At 45.9% G+C, this 23,218-nt stretch overlaps 1 protein-coding gene across 1 annotated transcript in view; it reads right to left on the minus strand.

Moving 5' to 3' along the window:
• Positions 1–23,218, minus strand: part of LOC126475012 (15-hydroxyprostaglandin dehydrogenase [NAD(+)]-like) — a 67,428-nt gene that overhangs the window by 40,210 nt on the left and 4,000 nt on the right. Inside the window, exons 2-3 of the mRNA XM_050102550.1 lie at positions 7,157–7,250; positions 1,176–1,299 (exon numbers count right to left, since the gene is read on the minus strand). Coding sequence (XP_049958507.1) covers positions 1,176–1,299; positions 7,157–7,249 — 217 coding nt within the window. The 5' untranslated portion in view covers position 7,250. The remainder of the gene's footprint in view (positions 1–1,175; positions 1,300–7,156; positions 7,251–23,218) is intronic.

Here is a 23,218-nt window from a genome sequence, read left to right on the forward strand (position 1 = left end):
AAGTTCACTGAGGCTTTTTGCAGATGATGCTGTTGTGTATCGAGAGGTTGCAACAATGGAAAATTGTACTGAAATGCAGGAGGATCTGCAGCGAATTGACGCACGGTGCAGGGAATGGCAATTGAATCTCAATATAGACAAGTGTAATGTGCTGCGAATACATAGGAAGAAAGATCCTTTAGCATTTAGCTAAAATATAGCAGGTCAGCAACTGGAAGCAGTTAATTCCACACATTATCTGGGAGTAGGCATTAGGAGTGATTTAAAATGGAATGGCCATATAAAATTAATCGTCGGTAAAGCAGATGCCAGACTGAGATTCATTGAAAGAATCCTAAGGAAATGCAATCCGAAAACAAAGGAAGTAGGTTACAGTACACTTGTTCGCCTACTGCTTGAATACTGCTTAGCGGTGTGGGATCCGTACCAGATAGGGATGATAGAAGAGATAGAGAAGATTCAACGGAGAGCAGCGCGCTTCGTTACAAGATCATTTAGTAATCGTGAAAGCGTTACGGAGATGATAGATAAACTCCAGTGGAAGACTCTGCAAGAGAGACGCCCAGTAGCTCGCTACGGGCTTTTGTTGAAGTTGAGAGAACATACCTACAGAGGAGTCGAGCAGTATATTGCTCCCTCCCACGTATATCTCGCGAAGAGACCATGAGGATAAAATCAGAGAGATTAGAGCCCACACAGAGGCATACCGACAATCTTTCTTTGCACGAGCAACACGAGACTGGAATAGAAGGGAGAACGGATAGAGGTACTCAAAGTACCCTCCGCCACACACCGTCAGGTGGCTTACGGAATATGGATGTAGATGTAGATGTTATAATTCCCTGTATTTTATCCTTGCTACCTTCAAAATTTCAGAACAGAAATGAAGTTGATGTGCAGGAAAGTAACTGTGGTGCAACGGAGTGCCATAGGCCCATAGCATAAACGGCACTGTAGTAGGAAAAGAATACGCCGATCGGTGTTCAGAGAGCAGTTAACTTTGCATTCTTTTTGTCGTCCACCTATTTTTAATTCAATAGACTATCGCTTTCACTACTAAGGGCTTAGTAGGCATAGTCATAGCGAGGTGGGTCATGGAAATATTTGACTGGAACCGCTCAGCAAGCATAAAGTGGTGGAAGGGCTCATTGCTCACGAATGGTATTGCTCCTTACCTTCCAGCTCTGACGACTTTGTGACATCTGCCTTCACGAAAATTATCTTGTTCTTCCCGAATTCGCTCTCGAATTCCTCTACCACTTTCTGGCCAACCGCTGGGTCCACATCAGATATCACCACCTGGAACATCAGATGAATTAACTTACAGTTCTTGATTCTTCCAACATTTCTTTGTATATCAGCGTCATGTCTTTTATGTACACATCATAATCTACATGTTAACGTTATTATCTGTCCTGAAAAATGAATTGAGACAAATGAAGCCAATGATGCCTAAATATTTATGTGATTTGGTGATTATCAATTTTTCTTCAACTGCTCTGTTATCAGTGGTTAACCATAATTTGTTTTCTTTTTTCGTGCATGCTACTATTGTGGTTCTTAAGTGGATACACGAGCGAGGAACAGATGCCGTACACTAACAGAGAATTCAGATATAATAATTTATTCTACATCTAATATCAAACAGTAAAAATACTACATAACTTTGTTGCTGTATTTGCAGCGCCAGCTGCTAACAGTAGAGCTGGATGTAGAAATATATACAGATACAAAAGATTGATAAATCTGTCACTGTTCGATACAGTGTCTATTCAGAAGATGTCGAGCCCTGGCCGCTATGAAAGTCTGTAAATGTTATCCAGCAGGCAAACATACCAAACGGGACTCAATGCATGAAAGTTCGAACTTAACTACCCTCGCCACTGGAGATCCGGAAAGGCAATGCTTGCATCTCATTGGCAGCGGTGTAATCGTTCGTGGCAGGCAGCGCCCGCGTGCGATAACTAACCAAGATTAAACAAAAGTGCAAACAGTCCATTCCCACCTAGCGTGGTGCAAAGGTAGCACAAGGACAAGAGCCTTACAAGACGCATTCGTAACTTGAACTGACACACTACCAAGGGAGTTCCCATAAAACAGGGACAGGAAGACAAAAACAAGATATTCAAATTAACAAGTATGTGGCCAATGGATGTGGTGGTGGGGGGGGGGGTGACGTGGGCACTGAGGGGGGAGAGGGAGGGGGTGAAGAAGATCGAGATCCGTGCAAACGAAGTAGGGTGTTGAAATAATGGGAAGAGAGAGAGAGGGGAATAGAAAGAAAGTGAGAGAGAGAGAGAGAGAGAGAGAGAGAGATGGGGGGGGGGGGGGAAGAGGGAGTGGGGAAAGAGAGTGAGTGACAAAGGGCATTAGGGGCGGGGGGAAATTGGTTGCCAGAACTGAGTGGTCAAACAAGTAGGGAGTAGTGGAAGAGAGGACAGATACGGGGGGACCATGTTAAAATAGCAATGACAAATGCGCCTTAAAACACATAAGCATAATACAAGTTATATACTGACGTGTAATTAATAACGTAAGACACTAAACAGATCACTGATGATAAGCAACATGAACATGGTCGTATTTCTAGAATGTTACATGATCTGAAATGCTCAGCCCCGCAAAGGGTGAAAGTAATCGTCCTTCTTATACACTCCTGTTTATAGGTATGTAGCATTCTGAAATGAGCTTTAGAAAAAAAGTAAGTGAAATATATCAAAAGTAAAAAAAAAGGACCCAGTAAAAATCACAGAATTGTGCAAAAGAACGGAGTGGTAAGAAGGGAAAACAGGATGGGGAGGGCGCACACACTGCCAATCCAGAATTAACAATTTATTGCGGCAATACTGAAATATTATAGAGCAGAACAAAACCATTACAATAAAACACATTTACAAATGCAGAAGACGCACGAATAAAAGGACTTTAAAACAGCAGCATGTTCATAGTAAAGTTTTAAAATACAATACTATTGATTTAAACAACTGAAAATCCAGGATGGAATAATGACAACAGTGTGAAAAGTATAGTTGCTACTCACCATATAGCGGAGAGGCTGAGTCGCAAATAGGCACAACAAAAAGACTGTCAAACAAAGCTTTCGGCCAAACAGGTCTTCATCAGAATTAGACAACATACACACACATACACACACACACACATTAATGCAAACGCAAGTCACACACACATGACCACAGTCTCTGGGAGCCAACGCCAGTCTGGCCTTGGTAGCTACAGACTGTGGTCATGTGTGTGTGACTTGCGTCTGCATTAATGTGTGTGTGTGTGTGTGTGTGTGTGTGTGTGTGTAAGTGTATGTTGTCTAATTCTGATGAAGAGCTGTTTGGCCGAAAGCTTTGTTTGACAGTCTTTTTGTTGTGCCTATTTGCCACTCAGCATCTCCGCTATTTGGTGAGAAGCAACTATCCTTTTCATTCAAATGGTTCAAATGGCTCTAAGCACTATGGGACTTAACATCTGAGGTCATCAGTCCCCTAGACTTAGAACTACTTACACCTAACTAACCTAAGGACATCACACACATCCATGCCCGAGGCAGGATTCGAGCCTGTGACCGTATCAGCAGCGTGGTTCCGGACTGAAGCGCGTAGAACCGCTCGGCCACATATCCCTTTCATAATATTGTAAGTATACCATACATTTAAAACACAAAAGCAAGAAATAAATATCCAGTGATGGAGTATGTGGTTGATGGTGGTGGAAGGGAGAGGGTATGGAGCATTGAGATCCATGCAAGTGAGGCACAGCATTGAAGATTGCGCAAGAAACGGCCGATTCTGTCCGTCACTCTGGGAATGTATGGCAGATACCGTATACCATGCACACGCGAAAAATTTTATGTCGGAATGACTGGACGGGCAATTAAAACCAGGATCAAAGAGCATAAGCGACATTGCAGGTTAGGGCAGGTGGTGAAATTGGTTGTGGCAGAGCACGCACTGAGTGAGACCGACTACGTAATGAAATTCCCCGACACGGAAGTTCTGGCTGTAGAGAAGCACTATCACAAGCACTTGTTCAGAGAAGCTGTAGAAATACAAAAACACACGAACAGTTTGAACAAGAAAGAGGAAAGCCTTAAGGTAAACGGATCCTGGCTTCCCATACTGCAGCGAACGACCGTCGCAGGTAGCAAGAGGAGAACCGCACCGGAAATGACCGCGGAGAAGCCCTTGGACGTTGGCGCGTCAGGTACATATAGTCTGCTCCACCACCGGCAATAGAGGGTGAAGCTTTGACAATGCCAGCCACTCGTGCTGGCGAAACGTCAGTAAAATCATTAGATGAACGCCGGCAGAAGAACCAGAGACAGAAGCCAATAGGCAGTTTGTCAATGGTGCCCTACATCGATTTTGATCTGATGATGGTATATGCCACCTGGGTGAAAGTAGGTGTATTGTTAATGATTTCAACGTCGTCCACCAACAGACGGCGTAGTGGCATAGCTACCAGAGCGCTATCTGTGTCTACCATTTAATAGGGAATGCTCACAGCCAGAAGGCTCCCTGTGGTGTACTAGGTCTTCCTACAGCCGACTGAGCGAGTTTGAAAGGGGTCAAATTGTGGCCTTCCAAGCGGTGGGATGGTCCTTTCGGAGAAATGCCACGCAAGGTGGATGTGCTGCGTTAGTGTGCAATGATGCTGGTATCAGTGGTCATGTGAACATTCTCACACATGTAGATGAGGTTCTGGTCGTCCACGGAGCAAAGTCGCCCTCCGGGTCGTCATTTTGTAAGGGCAGCAGTGGCAGATCCTACAGCTACCATAGAAGAGACTTGTGAGCCCACATGCGTGAGAACCGGTTATTAGCAGTGGGACTATGGGCACACTCATCTCTAGCCCGTCTTCCAGTCGCGTCACAGCATCGACAGGCACGGCTCGACTGCTGACATCAGAGGATCATTTGGAGAATGGTATGGCGCGCCGTGGTCTTCAGCGATGAAAGCAGATTCTGCCTGCATGCAAGTGATCGTCGTTTGCAAGTACAGTGTAGACCTGCTGGTGCTGTCTCATACAGTGCATTCGCTCAAGACCCACTGGCCCCACTTTAGGCCTCATGGTCTGAGGTGCGATAAGCTACAGCTCTCGTTCACCTTTGGTGTTTTTGGAGGGGGCGCTAATCTGCGCGCGGTACATGCAGAATGCCGTTAGACCAATTCTTTTGCACTTCTTGCAACAAGGCAATGTGTTGTTCCAACAGGATAATGCTTGCCCACACACCGCGCATGAAACTCAACGTGCTCTGCAAGACGTGCAGCAACTTCCCTGGCCAACATGATCTCCAGACTTTTCTCCAGTCGAGCACTTGTGGGATGTGATGGGATGAGAAGTGACACGTGCGACTCGTCGACCAACTCTTACAGAGCTACGTGAGCAGGTCGAGCTGGCGTGGCGTAACGTATTACAGGAGAGTATTCGCCATCTGTACGATCGGCTAGATGTCAAAGTCGGCACCTGCATTGCCACCAGTGGAGGCTGCACCACATACTAGTATGGGTGTTTCAGGGTCGGTCGGTATCTAGTTCGCAGAACCGCTTGTGCTGTTCATCTGTAAATGTAATCATACCACGTACTCCATGGGCATAGTTGCATCAATAAATCTTGAGTAATTGGAAACGTCTGAAAGGGAGTAATAATTTTTTTCTGGTAGTGTATATGGCGCTCAGTCTATATTTTTTCACATTTGTTACACAGTTAGAATGTTTTAAGTTCTTAGAGCTTCTAACGCGATCAAGAATGGCGCGGATGTCAGCTGACAAAAACTTCACGGAGGGAAAAAATGGTTCGAATGGCTCTGAGCACTATGGGACTCAACTTCTGAGGTCATCAGTCCCCTAGAACTTAGAACTACCTAAACCTAACTAACCTAAGGACATCACGTACATGCATGCCCGAGGCAGGATTCGAACCTGCGACTGTAGCGGTCTCGTGGTTCCAGACTGTAGTGCCTAGAACCGAACGGCCACTCCGGCCGCCGACGGAGGAAAACAAGTACTTTTTATTGTATGGATTTTATTTATTTTTCTTCATTCACTCAGCTGTATTTAGTTTTTACCTGCTTACGTTTTATCGAATTCAAAGTCACATGAGTCTATCTGGAGGCGTACGGAAGGGGAATTATTGCAGACCTGGAAAATATATAGAATATCGTTCGATAACACGAGGGAGCTGCCAATACAACGATGTACCAAAAGTACGAATACAGCCCAGCACAACAGATGATGTAGCAGACAATTAAAACGCTGACTACGTACGTCGGTTGACACATACTTGTAAATGGATCCATGTGGCTTTGAAATCAATAGGATGTGAGTGGCAAAGCAATTAATACAGTTGAGTGGATAAATAAAATGAATGGAATAAAAAATATTGATTTTTGTCCGTAGAGAGGATTATTTGCCAACATCATTTCATAAGAACTTGGCGTGTTTGTTCCGCTCTTTACCTCATTTCCATAAACAGCCTAATAATATTATGTTTGTTACTCTGAAGTTCTTTTGATAATCTGTTATCAGATGCCTTGTTCTCTGTATCTACTTTCTTCAATTTGTCTTAAAGCTGGTATGTGCTATTTATGTTGTATGGTACCGTTTGCATGATATGCAGAACAAATGTCAATCAGATTTTTTAAAAAAATGTGTGTTACCAAGGAGGTCAATACCTATGGACAAGGGGGGATTGCGGAGGAGGGGGAGGGGGCGCAGCTCCATCCCAGCTCTCAGAGAAAGGAAAAAATATAGTGTATTAACGTGGTTTTCTTGGAAGGAAACGATTTAAAAGTCATTACTTCACAGGTTTTTAACACAGTAAGACATGAAAAAATTTTATGGCTACTTGTAAGTCGCCATTCGTCTTCCAAAATACTGAAAATACACGACACCCCCAGGTATAGGCAACCCCCCAAGTACTATCTGATGGGCGCCCTTGTGTGTTACAGTCGTACTTTCTGCTCATGCACAAAAAAAGGGCTGTACGGTGAACACTTTCTAAGTTTTACTAAAATGTTTTATGTCTTGTTGCTGTGCTTCTCGTTGTTGTCACACAGTGACATCTGAAAAAAAGGTAGGTGCTTCTGGCTAGCCGTGTATTTCACTGAGTAGGGCAGCACTGCCAGTTCCAGCCGCCTGCCGCTGACCTTGGCTCCTGCAGTGAGCAGCGCCTTGGCGAAGGCCCGTCCCAGGCCCCCAGCTCCCCCGGTGACGAGAGCTACTTTGCCAGAGGGATCCATCCTGCAACACACAACAAACCACAATGTCACACAGTGCTCTCGCCTCTGTAAGCTTCAAAATACACTGGGAAGTGTGTATAGTATGGTGAATTTTCGAGGCTAAAAACACTGGACGTGTCGCCTCACCTTCAGATTATAAGTAGCTGATAGCTCGGAATTGCCCTATTACTTACACATGCCAATCATGTATTGGACAGTCTGCCTCTATAGCTTAGTGGTTAGTGTATTTGCCTACAATGCAAGGACCTGGGTTCGATTTCCAATACAAACAGGAATTTTTCCTTAGTGAAAGAGCTGTAATGGGGTGCTTTCTACACAGCTACTCATCAAGCCTCCCTAAGGCACGTGGTAGAAGGTACCCTGTACCAGTACCATGCATTTCTTTTCCTGTTCCACTCGCAAAGAGAGCAAAGGAAAAACGACTATCTATATGCCTCTGTACGAGCCCTTATTTCTCGTATCTTTGTGATCCTCATGCTCAGTGTAAGTTGGCAGCAGGAGAATCGCTCGGCAGTCAGCTTCAAATTCTAATTCTCTAAATTTTCTCAATAGTGTTCGTCAAAAAGGACGTTGCATTACCTCCAGAGATTCTCATTTCAGCTCCCGACGGATCTACCCATCCCAGCCGCAACTGTCTGTGCTGTAATAGGCACATAAGATTTCCTGATCTACAGTCACCAGTATTCCACTTGATGCAGTGCCCAGAAATGGACATGAGTTTTAAAATTCGTCCACAACTGACATAGTCATTTGCGAACTGTATGGAAGCAGAGCGGAAAGTCGGATCTGTGCGAGGTAGGATTGATGGAGGAAACAGGGAACATCCGAAGAAGAGGACAGATTTTCGTCACCGGGTGATTTTGTAACTGAGAAACTGAGACATAGATGCTCAGCCAACTCCAGTGGCACACGCTACAACATAGGCGTCATGCATTACGGTGTGAATTAATATTACACTAGTGGCCATTACAATTGCTACACCACGAATGTGATGTGCTACAGACGCGAAATTTAATGGACAGGCAGAAGATGCTGTGATATGCAAATAATTAGGTTTTCAGAGCATTCACACAAGGTTGGCGCCAGTGGCGACACCTACAACGTGCAGACATGAGAAAAGTTTCCAACCGATTTCTCACACACAAACAGCAGTTGACCAGTATTGCCTGGAGAAACGTTGTTGTGATGCCTCGTGTAAGGAGGAGAAATGCGTACCATCACGTTACAGACTTTGATAAAGGTCGGATTGTAGTCTGTCGCGATAACGGTTTATCGTATCGCGACATTGCTGCTCGCGTTGGTCGAAATCCAATGACTGTTAGCAGAATATGGAATCGGTGGGTTCAGGAGGGTAATACGGAACGCCGTGCTGGATCCCAACGGCCTCATATCACTAGCAATCGAGATGACAGGCATTTTATCCGCATGGCTGTAACGGATCGCGCAGCCCCGTCTCGATCCCTGAGTCAACAGATGGGCACGTTATCAAGACAACAATCATCTGCACGAACAGTTCGACGACGTTTACAGCAGCATGGACTATCAGTTCGGAGACCATGGCTGCAGTTACCCTTGACGCTGCATCACAGACAGGAGCGCCTGCGATGGTGTACTCAACGGCGAACCTGGGCACACGAATGGCAGAACATCATTTTTTCGGATGAATCCAGGTTCTGTTTACAGAATCATGATGGTCGCATCCGTGCTTGGCGACATAGCGGTGAACGCACATTGGAAGCGTGTATTCGTCATCGCCATACTGACGCATTACCCGGAGTGATGGTATGGGCTGCCATTGGTTACACGTCTCGGTCACCTCTTTTTCGCATTGACGGCACTTTGAACAGTGGACGTTACATTTCAGATGTGTTACGACCCGTGGCTCTACCCTTCATTCGTTCCCTGCGGATAATGCACGACCTCTTGTTGCAGGTCCTGTACGGGCCTTTCTGGATACAGAAAATGTTCTCCAGATCTCTCACCCATTGAAAACGTCTGGTCAATGGTGGCCGAGCAGCTGGCTCGTCACGATACGCCAGTCACTACTCTTGATGAACTGTGGTATCGTGTTGAAGCTGCATGGACAGCTGTACCTGTACACGTCATCCAAGCTCTGTTTGACAAATGCCCAGGCGTATCAAGGCCGTTATTACGGCCAGAGGTGGTTGTTCTGGGTACTGATTTCTCAGTATCTATGCAGCCAAATTGCGTGAAAATGTAATCACATGTCAGTTCTAGTATAATATATTTGTCATCTGAATTCTTCTTGGTGTATCAATTTTAGTGGCCAGTAGTGTAAAATTCCAGGACCATACTTCACTAGAAGAGTCAGTTAATGTATTTCTTCCACCTATGTACATTTCGCGAAAAAACCATAAAAGTAAAACCAGAAAGATTCGAACTCACATGGAGGTTTATGTACAATCGTTCTTCCTGCAGATCTTCACCAGTAGAGAGGGACAGAAGGGATGTGACAGCGGTACACACAAAGTGCCTTCCACCATATGCCATAAGGTGGCTTACAGAGTGTAGATGTAGATGTAGACGTGGAGTCAGCTGCCACAGCAGTCTCTCAAGCGGCCCAGGGTTATTTTCAATGTACAATAATATAATAATTCGAATTTTACTCATACGTTTCTGTACTATGTGACACCGGTCTTACGTTAGCCGTAAAATGGTTCAAATGGCTCTGAGCACTATGGGACTTAACATCTGTGGTCATCAGTCCCCTAGAACTTAGAACGACTTAAACCTAACTAACCTAAGGACATCACGCACATCCATGCCCGAGGCAGGATTCGAACCTGCGACCGTAGCAGTCGCGCGGTTCCGGACTGAGCGCCTAGAACCGTAAATTGCAATGAAGTCGTTCTGTAGCGTAAAAACAAACGTAAGTTTTTACGTGTTTTTAAGAGTATAAATACGCTATGAAACTCATTGACGAACAGCCTAGCAACCCCAGATAGTACCCTGAAGCGCCAAAGGAACTGGTATTGGCATGGGTATTCGAATACAGAGATACGTAAACATGCAGAATACGGCGCTACGATCGGAAACGCCTATATAAGACAACAAGTGTCTGGCGCATTTGTTAGATCGGTTACTGCTGCTAAAATGGCAGGTTATCAAGATTCAAGTGAGTTTGAACGTTGTGTTATAGTCGCTGCAAGAGCGATGGGGCACAGCATCTCCGAGGGAGGGATGAAGTGGGCATTTTCCCGTATGACAACTTCACGAGTGTACCATGAATATCAGGAATCCAGCAAAACATCGCTGCAGCCGGAAAAAGATCCTGCAAAAGCGGGACCAACAACGACTGAAGACAATCTATCAGTATGACAGAAGTGCAACGCTTCCGGAAATTGCTGCATATTTCAGTGCTGGGCCATAAACAAGTGTCAGCGTGCAAACCATTGGACGAAGCATCTTCGATATAGGCTTTCGGAGCCCGAAGGTCCACTCGAGTACGCTTGATGGCTGTACGACACAAAGCTTTACGCGTCGACTAGGCCCGTCAACACCGACATAGGACTGTTAATGACTGAAAACATATTGCCTCGTCGGAAGAATCTCAGTTCACATTGTATTGAGTGGATAAATGCTTACGGGTATGGAGACAACCTCATGAATCCATGAATCCACGTGCGTTAGCATCCTGTCTGATCACTTCCATCCATTCATGTCCATTGTGCATTCCGACGGACTTGGGCAATCCCAGCAGGACAATGCGATACCCCACATGTCCAGAATTGCTACAGAGTGGCTCCAGGAACACTCTTCTGAGTTTAAACACTTTCGCTAGCCACCAAACTCCCCAGACATGAACATTATTGAATGAGATATGTATTTGGATTCATGAATCCTCAAGAATCCATGAATCCACTGTTCAAACTGGTGGAAGCTCTGTAATGGTGTCGGTCTCCTGCAATTGGAGTGATATGGGACCCCTGATGCGTCTACATACGACTCTGACAGGTGACACGTGCGTAAGCATCCAGCCTGATCACTTCCATCCACTCATGACCATTGTACATTCCAACGGACTTGGGCAATTCCAGCAGGACAATGCGATACCCCACATGTCCAGAATTGCTACAGAGTGGCTCCAGGAACACTCTTCTGAGTTTAAACACTTTCGCTAGCCACCAAACTCCCCAGACATGAACATTATTGAATGAGATACGTATTTGGATTCATGAATCCTCAAGAATCCATGAATCCACTGTTCAAACTGGTGGAAGCTCTGTAATGGTGTCGGTCTCCCGCAATTGGAGTGATATGGGACCCCTGATGCGTCTACATACGACTCTGACAGGTGACACGTGCGTAAGCATCCTGTCTGATCACTTCCATCCACTCATGACCATTGTACATTCCAACGGACTTGGGCAATTCCAGCAGGACAATGCGATACCCCACATGTCCAGAATTGCTACAGAGTGGCTCCAGGAACACTCTTCTGATTTTAACACTTTCGCTGGCCACCAAACTCAGCAGACATGAACATTATTGAGCGTATCTGGGATGACTTGCAAAGTGCTGTTCAGAAGAGATGTCCATCCCCTCGTACTCTTACGCATTTATGAAGAGCCCTGCAGGATTCATGGTGTCAGTTACCTCCAGCAGTACGACATCAGTCGATTCCATACCACGTCGTGTTCTGGCACTTCTGCATGATCGCGGGGGCCCTACTGGATATTAGGGGGGCGTACCAGTTTCTCTGGCTCTTCAGTGTATATTTCCGTCACTGATATTTGCCTTCTCGATTACTTTCGCGTCATCCTCTTCCCGTTCCCAGTCTCAAAACTCCCCTACAGCTGAAATTTCGTCGGAAGTACCTGACCTTCCCTCGCTGGTCAGGCGACATCTCAGTGTCTCGTCCTTTGATGTTCGAAAAGATTACGCAAAAATGTCGTGGTCAGTTATTCTCTGTGGACGGCAGTGACTGCGTGGCACCTTTCGCTCAGACTTGGGAGAGCCGCCGGCTCTGTCAACAAAAGCACGAAGCAGCCCGCATCCTTACTTCAGTAAAAACTGCCCAATTCCCAGGTGAGCTTCTTCTAAATTAGCTTCACTCACCACATCCTTATAACAAAGTAGTTTTTCGTGACGAAATTCTTAGGTAAATGTTTCACTGTTTTCTCTCAGCGTCAGAAAGTAATATATTCCTCTGTCGTCATCATGAGTAATTTTCTGTAGGCTGTGAGCTACTTCATGTAATTGGGGGGGGGGGGATTATGTGGTGTCACCGCCAGACACCACACTTGCTAGGTGGTAGCCTTTAAATCGGCCGCGGTCCATTAGTATACTGTCGCCACTATCAGTCACCGCAGACCGAGCGCCGCCACACGCCAGGTCTAGTCTAGAGAGACTCCCTAGCACTCGCCCCAGTTGTACAGCCGACTTTGCTAGCGATGGTTCACTGCCTGCATACGTTCTCATTTGCAGAGACGACAGTTTAGCATAGCCTTCAGCTACGTCATATGCTACAACCTAGCAAGGCGACATATTCAGTTACTATTCTGAACAGATAATATTGTGAATCATGTACCGTCAAGAGCGACGTTCATCATTAATGGATTAAAGTTAAGTATCAAACTAATTACGTCCGCTTTCTGAATTCTCATTCCTTGTCATGTTCCAGACCTCACGTCAGTATAGTTCTTCCCTCCTCACGCCAGCCTGCGTGAGCGAAGACGCGTACATTTCGGCCTCCACTAGTAACACGGTGTTGGCTCTTCAGCCAACACAACAGATTATACGATGGTGACGGCACGAAGCCACGGAACGTCCATACGCTACAACAGATTATGTCTACGTCTGTGGCAGAGAAACATTGGTGTCGATGCCGATTACGTTAAACAACGTATAACTTAACTTTATTTCTCTGTAGCCTTTCAGAATCAAGTGCAAGAGTCACACATTAAAAGAGTCTGTGGAATACTAAAGTTAAAAACGTATTTTTTCGGAAACAGATGATACATTAACAGTTAACATTATTTCAGTATTCGCAAATACTTGAATACAGACCTAGTGAGACACACTGTATAAGCCACTTAAGCAGGCTAACAATTTCCTTCAGCTGTCTCATTTTCTTTTCTTATCGCGTTATTTATTGAAGGGCTTTGTTTGTTACCATACAACGTAGTTGCGGCATATTTCAGATAACGGTATGCTCGTAAGCTGTACGTTATTTACGACACTTACAGGCCATAGACGCCCGACGAACCATGGATCTGGGCGCTGGGGGTGCCCTGTGTTTCTCTATATTACAAAGAGTCGTACCGTAGGTGCGATCATTTCGTAGGGATTTCTGTAGAGAGGCCACGCTAACATATGGTCTCTGAAGAGGGTCAGCAGTCTTTTCCGGTAATTGCAGTGAATCGCAGTCTTGATTACTGACCTTAGCCTGCGGCGGGAAAGTAAGGTCGTTAAATATCTCGAGGATATAGAGCTCTATTTTATGGTTTAATGATGATGGATTTCTACTCAGAAAAAGATTCTGGAGGTCAAACAGACCCCGATTTAGATCCTAGGGCGTAGACTCTTAGGGAGGATGCTAGAATAAGAAAAAAATTCTGACATTCTACAACTCGAAGAGTGGAATGCTAGAACTCGAAGAGTGGAATGCTAGATCCCTTAATCGGTTAGGTACGTTTGAGAAACTTGAAAGTGAAATGGGTACGTTGAAGTGTAGTTAGTATACTTGGAATTAGCGCAGTAATTGTGGCAGAAAGAACAGGACTTCCGGCTAGGAGGGTACGGGGTTTCCAACACAAAATCAAATTGGGTTAATGCAAGAGTAGGTGTAATAACGAACCACAAAATAGAAATATGGGTAAACTACTACATTGCCATGACAAAAGTCATGGGATAGTGATATGTACACTACTGGCCATTACATTTGCTACCCCAAGAAGAAATGCAGATGATAAACGGGTATCCATTGGACAAATATATTATACTAGAACTGACATGCGATTACATTTGCTCGCAATTTGGGTGCATAGATCCTGAGAAATCAGTACCCAGAACAACCACCTCTGGCCTTAATAACGGCCTTGATACGCCTGGGCAATGAGTCAAACAGAGCTTGGATGGCGTGTAGGGTTCAGCTGCCCTTGCAGCTCCAACACGATACCACAGTTCATCAAGAATAGTGACTGGCGTATTGTGTAGAGCCAGTTGCTCGGCCACCATTGAACAGACGAATTCAATTGGTGAGACATCTGGAGAATGTGCTGACCAGGGCAGCAGTCGAACATTTTCTGTATCCAGAAAGGCCCGTATAGCACCTGCAACATGCGGTCGTGCATTATCCTGCTGAAATGTAGGATTTCGCAGGGATCGAATGAAGGGTAGAGCCACGAGTCGTAACACATCTGAAATGTAACGTCCACTGTTCAATGTGCCGTGAATGCGAACAGGAGGTGACCGATACGTGTAATCAATGGCACCCCATACCATCACGCCCGGTGATACGCCAGTATGGCGATGAGGAATACACTCTTCCAATGAGCGTTCTCCGCGATGTCGACAAACACGGATGCGACCATCATGATGCTGTAAACAGAACCTGGATTCATCCGAAAAAATGACGTTTTGCCATTCGTGCACTCTAGTTCGTCGTTGAGTACACCATCGCAGGCGCTCCTGTCTGTGATGCAGCGTCAAGGGTAACCGCAGCCATGGTCTCCGAGCTGATAGTTCATGCTGCTGCAAACGTCGTCCAACTATTCGTCCAGGTGGTTGTTGTCTTGCAAATGTCCCCATCTGTTGACTCAGGGATCGAGATGTGCCTGCACGATCCGTTACAGCCATACGGATAAGATGCCTTTCATCTCGACTGCTAGTGATACGAGGCCACAGGGATCCAACACGGCGTTCGGTATTACCCTCCTGAACCCACCGATTCCATATTCTGCTAACAGTCACTGGATCTCGACCAACGCGAGCAGCAATGGCGCGATATGATAAACCGCAATCGCGATAGGCTGCAATCCGGCCTTTATCAAAGTCGGAAACGTGATGGTACACGTTTCTCCTCCTTACACGAGGCATAACAACAACGTTTTATCAGGTAACGCCGGTCAACTGAGAAATCGGTTGGAAACTTTCCTCATGTCAGCACGTTGTAGGTGTCGCCTCCGGCGCCAACCTTACGTGAATGCTCTGAAAAGCTAATCATTTGCATATCACAGCATCTTCTTCCAGTCGGTTAAATTTCGCGTGTGTAGCACGTTATCTTCGTGGTGTAGCAATTTTAATGGCCAGTAGTGTACATATGCAGATGACGGTAGTATTGCATACACAGGGTATAAAAGGGCAGGGCAATCGGAAAGCCGTCATTTGCAGGCAAATGATTCATTTCCGACGTGATTATGGCCGCACAACAGACTCTGAACACGGAACGGTAGTTGAAGCCAGATGCATGGGACGTTCCATTTCGGAAATCGTTAGGGAAATCAGTATTCCGATGTCCATAGTGTCAAGAGTGCGCCGAGAATAGCAAATCTCAGGCATTACCTCTCACCACGGAGAACACCGTGGCCGTCCGCCTTCGCTTAACGCCTGGGAGCAGCGACGTTTGCGTAGAGGTGTCAGTGGCAACAGACAAGCAATACAGTGTGAAATAACCGCAAAAATCATTATGACAGTACCACGAGCGTATCCGTTAGGATAATGCAGTGAAATTTGCTGTTAATGGGCTATGCCAGCAGGCGACACGTTACTTACACGTTCCATGACCTTCGAGATTTGTTCCTCATTTTGGTCCTGCGGAACTACATGTGTGAAATAAAAATAAAAAAAAGATTCCAGTGCTTTTGTTACCAGCACGACATCGCTTGAGGCGCCTCTCCTGGGCTCGTGACCATATCGGTGGGACCCTAGACGACTGGGAAAGTGTGCCTGGTCAAATGAGTCCCGATTTCTGTTGGTAAGAGCTGATGCTAGGATTCGAGGATGGGACAGACCACACGCAGCTGTGGACCCAAGTTGTCAACAAGCACTATGCAAGCTGGTGGTGGCTACGTAATGGTGTGGGCTGTGTTTACGAGGAATGAACTGTGTCCCCGTGTCCAACCGAACGGATTATTGACTGGAGGCCGGTCGAGGTGGCCGTGCTGCTCTAGGCGCTACAGTCTGGAACCGAGCGACCGCTACGGTCGCAGATTTGAATCCTGCCTCGGGCATGGATGTGTGTGATGTCCTTAGGTTAGTCAGGTTTAAGTAGTGCTAAGTTCTAGGGGCTGATGACCTCAGATGTTAAGTCCCATAGTGCTCAGAGCCATTTGAACCATTGACTGGAAATGTTTATATTCTTCATGTGTGTGGCCACATTATCCGTTGTTGCTGTGTAATTTCTGAGGGCTGTAACTACGGTTCGGAAATACCTTCAGGAAATATTTCACTACTGGCCATTAAAATTGATACACCACGGAGATGACGAGCTACAGACGCGAAATTTAACCGATTGGAAGAAGATGCTGTGATATGCAAATGGTTAGGTTTTCAGAGCATTCACACAAGGTTGGCGCCGGTGGACACACCTGCAACGTGCTGACATGAGGAAAGTTTCCAACCGATACCTCATACATAAACAGCAGTTGACCGGCGTTGCCTGGTGGAACGTTGTTGTGATGCCTCGTGTAAGGAGGAGAAATGCATACCATCACGTTTCCGACTTTGATTAAGGTCGGATTGTAGCCTATCGCGATTGCGGTTTATCGTATCTCGACATTGCTGCTCGCGTCGGTCGAGATCCAATGACTGTTAGCAGAATATGGAATCGGTGGGTTCAGGAGAGTAATACGGAACACCGTGCTGGATCCCAGCGGCCTCGTATCACTAGCAGTCGAGATGACAGGCATCTTATCCGCATGGCTGTAACGGATCGTGCAGCCACGTCTCGATCCCTGAGTCAACAGATGGGGATGTTTGCAAGGCATCAACCATCTGCACGAACAGTTCGACGACGTTTGCAGTAGCATGGACTATCAGCTCGAAGACCATGGCTGCGGTTACCCTTGATGCTGCATCACAGACAGGAGCGCCTGCGATGGTGTACCCAAAAACGAACCTGGGTGCACGAATGGCAAAACGTCAGTTTCTCGGATGAATCCAGATTCTGTTTACAGCATCATGATGGTCGCATCCGTGTTTGGCGACATCACGGTGAACGCACATTGGAAGCATGTATTCGTCATCGCCGTACTGGCGTATCACCCGGCGTGATGGTATGGGGTGCCATTGGTTACACGTCTCGGTCATCTCTTGTTCTCTGTGACGGCACTTTGAACAGTGGGCGTTACATTTTAGATGTGTTACGACCTGTGGCTCTTTCCTTCATTCGATCCCTGCGAAAGCCTACATTTCAGCAGGATAATGCAGAACCGCATCATTGCAGGTCCTGTACGGGCCTTTCTGGATACAGAAAATGTTCGACTGCTGCCCTGGCCAGCACATTCTCCAGATCTCTCACCAACTGAAAACGTCTGGTCAATGGTGGCCGAGCAACTGGCTCGCACAATACGCCAGTCACTACTCTTGATAAACTGTGGTATCGTGTTGAAGCTGCATGGGCAGCTGTACCTGTACACGCTATCCAAGCTCTGTTTGACTCAAAGCCCATGCGTATCAAGGCCGTTATTAAGGCCAGAGGTGGTTGTTCTGGGTAAAGATTTCTCAGGATCTATGCACCCAAATTGCGAGAAAATGTAATCACATGTCAGTTCTCCTATAATACACTCCTGGAAATGGAAAAAAGAACACATTGACACCGGTGTGTCAGACCCACCATACTTGCTCCGGACACTGCGAGAGGGCTGTACAAGCAATGATCACACGCACGGCACAGCGGACACACCAGGAACCGCGGTGTTGGCCGTCGAATGGCGCTAGCTGCGCAGCATTTGTGCACCGCCGCCGTCAGTGTCAGCCAGTTTGCCGTGGCATACGGAGCTCCATCGCAGTCTTTAACACTGGTAGCATGCCGCGACAGCGTGGACGTGAACCGTATGTGCAGTTGACGGACTTTGAGCGAGGGCGTATAGTGGGCATGCGAGAGGCCGGGTGGACGTACCGCCGAATTGCTCAACACGTGGGGCGTGAGGTCTCCACAGTACATCGATGTTGTCGCCAGTGGTCGGCGGAAGGTCCACGTGCCCGTCGACCTGGGACCGGACCGCAGCGACGCACGGATGCACGCCAAGACTGTAGGATCCTACGCAGTGCCGTAGGGGACCGCACCGCCACTTCCCAGCAAATTAGGGACACTGTTGCTCCTGGGGTATCGGCGAGGACCATTCGCAACCGTCTCCATGAAGCTGGGCTACGGTCCCGCACACCGTTAGGCCGTCTTCCGCTCACGCCCCAACATCGTGCAACCCGCCTCCAGTGGTGTCGCGACAGGCGTGAATGGAGGGACGAATGGAGACGTGTCGTCTTCAGCGATGAGAGTCGCTTCTGCCTTGGTGCCAATGATGGTCGTATGCGTGTTTGGCGCCGTGCAGGTGAGCGCCACAATCAGGACTGCATACGACCGAGGCACACAGGGCCAACACCCGGCATCATGGTGTGGGGAGCGATCTCCTACACTGGCTGTACACCACTGGTGATCGTCGAGGGGACACTGAATAGTGCACGGTACATCCAAACCGTCATCGAACCCATCGTTCTACCATTCCTATACCGGCAAGGGAACTTGCTGTTCCAACAGGACAATGCACGTCCCCATGTATCCCGTGCCACCCAACGTGCTCTAGAAGGTGTAAGTCAACTACCCTGGCCAGCAAGAGCTCCGGACCTGTCCCCCATTGAGTATGTTTGGGACTGGATGAAGCGTCGTCTCACGCGGTCTGCACGTCCAGCACGAACGCTGGTCCAACTGAGGCGCCAGGTGGAAATGGCATGGCAAGCCGTTCCACAGGACTACATCCAGCATCTCTACGATCGTCTCCATGGGAGAATAGCAGCCTGCATTGCTGCGAAAGGTGGATATACGGTGTACTAGTGCCGACATTGTGCATGCTCTGTTGCCTGTGTCTATGTGCCTGTGGTTCTGTCAGTGTGATCATGTGATGTATCTGACCCCAGGAATGTGTCAATAAAGTTTCCCCTTCCTGGGACAATGAATTCACGGTGTTCTTATTTCAATTTCCAGGAGTGTATATTTGTCCAATGAATACCTGTTTATCATGTGCATGTCTTCTTGGTGTAGCAATAGTGTATGTCCGGTTATTTTGAGGCCATTTGCAGCCATTCGTGGCTGACAATGCGTCAGGTCGCCGGACCACAGTTGTTTACGACTGGTTTGAAGAACATTCTGGATAATTCGAGCGAATCGTTTAGCCACCCAGATCGCTAGAGCTGAAACCCGTGGAACGTTTTTGGGACATAATCGACACGTCTGTTCGTGCACAAAATCTTGCACCGGCAACATTTTCCCAATTATGAACGGCCACGGAAGCAGCTTGGCTCAGAATTTCTGCAGGGGACGTGCACAGACTTGTTGAGTCCACGCCACGTAGAGTTGCTGCAGCATGCTGCGTAAAAGGGAAGTCCTCCAAGGTATTAGGGGATATACCACGACTTCTTCACCTCAGTGTGGAAGTCCACTTATTAAAATCAACAAATAAATGATGGTTTAATTTATTTAGCGTTGCAGAAACAATCCCTGCCTGATGATCGCATGATCAGTCCTCAAAAGTATTTTTGGATAAATACTTTAAAAAATGATTGCTAGGAGTGTTTGTGGACATTAACACAGCAAATTTCAAGCTCTCGAATCACCAAGGTGATATATGCCTTCTGCTGTTCCTTACACACATAAACGATTTAGGAGACAATCTGAGCAGCCGTCTTAGGTTGTTCACAAACGATGCTGTCGTTTATCGTCTAGTAAAGTTATCAGAAGATCAAAACCAATTGCAAAACGATTTAGATATGATACCTGTATGGTGCGAAAGGTGTGCGTTCATCCACATGAGTACTAAAAGGAATCGGTGAAATTTCGGTTACACGATAAATCAGTCGAATCTAAATGCCGTAAATTAAACTAAATAGTTCAGAATTACAGTTACGAACAATTTGAATTGGAAAGAACACATAGGAAATGTTGTGGGGCAGACGAATCCGCGTTTTACTGGCAGAATTGCTTAGAAGATGCTACAAATCTGCTAAAGAGACTGCCTACGCTACATTTGTCGCTCGGTGTGGGATCCTTACCAGATAAGATTAACGGAGTACACCCAGGACGTTCAAAGAAGAGCAGTAGTTTTGTATTATGGAGAAACAGAGGACAGAGTGTCACAGAAATGATACGGGATTCGGGGTGGAAATCATTAGAACAAAGGCGATTCTCGCTGCGGCGATTTTTTCTCACGAAATACCGATCACCAGCTTTCTCCTCCGAATTCGAAAATATTTTGTTGACGCCAGCCTACGTAGGGAGAAACGATCATCATAATAAAATACGGGAAATCAGAACTCACCCAGAAAGATACAGGTGTTCATTTTTTTTCCGCGAGCTGTTCGAGATTGGAGAGAATTTGTGTGAAGATGGTTCGGTGAACCCTCTGCCAGGCACTTAGAGTAGCCATGTATGTGTAGATGTAGAGGATATACTTGTCATCTGGGGTTACCTGTCTCATTAACACACATTTATCGTCAATTCTTTCCCGTATTAACATTAGTAAATAGTTCTTGTCCGTCGTGGGCACATTAACCCTTCCAGACCATCTGGAGACAATTGTGTACATTAACTTTTGCTGTGTCTTAGCTGCAACAGAAGTATTTTTTCGCAGTATGCACCTGAGGTACACTTTTGTGAATGTTCAGCCTTTTGACCATGCACAAGTGCTGCCAACTGTTGGGCATCACAATGAAAATATCAGCAAGTTAATGTAACAGTGCACAGCACCCCCTGACCACCACAACCCACGGATGTTGCTGGTTCGCAATATTCCACTGTATAATTCGATACTATTATTGTTATTTTGCATGGTAATTATTAAATGACCATTTTAATATTTATTGCAATAGAGGATATTTCGTAATTAGTTATTTTAGTCCATAAAATGAAGCCAACTGTACGAAGTTTGTTTAGAAAACATGTACATATTTTTATATCTATCTTGCATTTAAAATCATTAAAAATCACCTTAGAGCATTACAGCATAAAGAAAAATTTTCCTTCCTCCAGGAAAAATTCAGGTCTCAAAGGTTTATAACATTGCAACCGACGAAGCTGAAGGTACTTTATAATGACTTAGCTTCAAACAGTGTTTTTTTATACGCGTTTATTTTTCCATAATGACAGTGCTAGTTGCCTGATATTCCAGCGTAAGACGTTTGTCTAACGACGCTGAACAATTTTGCAGAGGGTGTTTTCGAGACAGCTATTTTAAAACGTCTTAAGTAAAGAAAAGATGTTTATGACGCGTAAACATCTGTAGATAAGGTGAACATAAAACGAATGCGCTCTCAAAAACGCCTGTTTTGAGGCATAATAAGATGTCGGGACATCAGGGCATTGCAGTAACATTAACGTCATGGGCGCTACATGCGCTAGGAGCGCTGCTGTCACGTCGAGTGACGGTAAGAAGTATATCAGACACGCTGGACATGAAAGGTTGATCATGCTTGCCCTAATGTAAGGACCTTTCTCGTGAAAGGTTGCGTGGATGTGTTATAGAGGGCTCGGTGGCCATTTAGGATGCCCGGGTTCGGTTCTTGGCCTTGGTTTTTTTCCCCCCTTTATTGTATTTCAATTCCCCAGCGGGTCTGGCTGGCAGCAGCATATGCGCTGCTCTTCAGCCGAAAGACAGAAAACAAACAATAGAAGACATTTAAAAACAGACAAAGAAGAAAACATGGTGAACATAGATATAAAAAAGGGGGATGAGGCCCTGGTAAATTTTCAAGCAAATGTTAATGTTCTATAATCATTTCTACGACGAGTGGAGTTAAGTACCTAAAGATCAAAAAAGTAAATTCTAATCTTTTCATTAATTTAAACGATGTTTATTAACAAACTTTTATACAGGGTGGTCCATTGATCGTGACCGGGCCAAATATCTCACGAAATAAGCGTCAAACGAAAAACTACAAAGAACGAAACTTGTCTGGCTTGAAGGGGGAAACCAGATGGCGCTATGGTTGGCCCGCTAGATGGCGCTGCCATAGGTCAAACGGTTATCAGCTGCGTTTTTTAAATAGGAACCCCCATTTTTATTACATTTTCGTGTAGTACGTAAAGAAATATGAATGTTTTAGTTGGACCACTTTTCTCCCTTTGCGATAGATGGCGCTGTAATCGCCACAAACATATGGCTCACAATTTTAGACGAACAGTTGGTAACAGGTAGGTTTTTAAAATTGAAATACAGAACGTAGGTACGTTTGAACATTTTATTTCGGCTGTTCCAATGTGATACATGTACCTTTGTCAACTTATCATTTCTGAGAACGCATGCTGTTGCAGCGTGATTACCTGTAAATACCACATTAATGCAATAAATGCTCAAAATGATGTCCGTCAACCTCAATGCATTTGGCAATACGTATAACGACATTCCTCTCAACAGGGAGTAGTTCGTCGTCCGTAATGTTCGCACATGCATTAACACTGCGCTGACTCGTGTTGTCAGGCGTTGTCGGTGGATTACGATAGCAAATATCCTTCAACTTTCCCCACAGAAAGAAATCCGCGGACGTCAGATCCGGTGAACGTGCGGGCCATGGTATGGTGCTTCGACGACCAATCCACCTATCATGAAATATGCTATTCAATACCGCTTCAACCGCACGCGAATTATGTGCCGGACATCCATCATGTTGGAAGTACATCGCCATTCCGTCATACAGTGAAACATCTTATAGTAATATCGGTAAAACATTACGTAGGAAATCAGCATACATTGCACCATTTAGATTGCCATCGATAATATGGGGGTCAATTATCCTTCC

This window comes from Schistocerca serialis, chromosome 4 (assembly GCF_023864345.2).
Source record: "Schistocerca serialis cubense isolate TAMUIC-IGC-003099 chromosome 4, iqSchSeri2.2, whole genome shotgun sequence".
Classification (NCBI taxonomy): Eukaryota; Metazoa; Arthropoda; class Insecta; order Orthoptera; family Acrididae; genus Schistocerca; species Schistocerca serialis.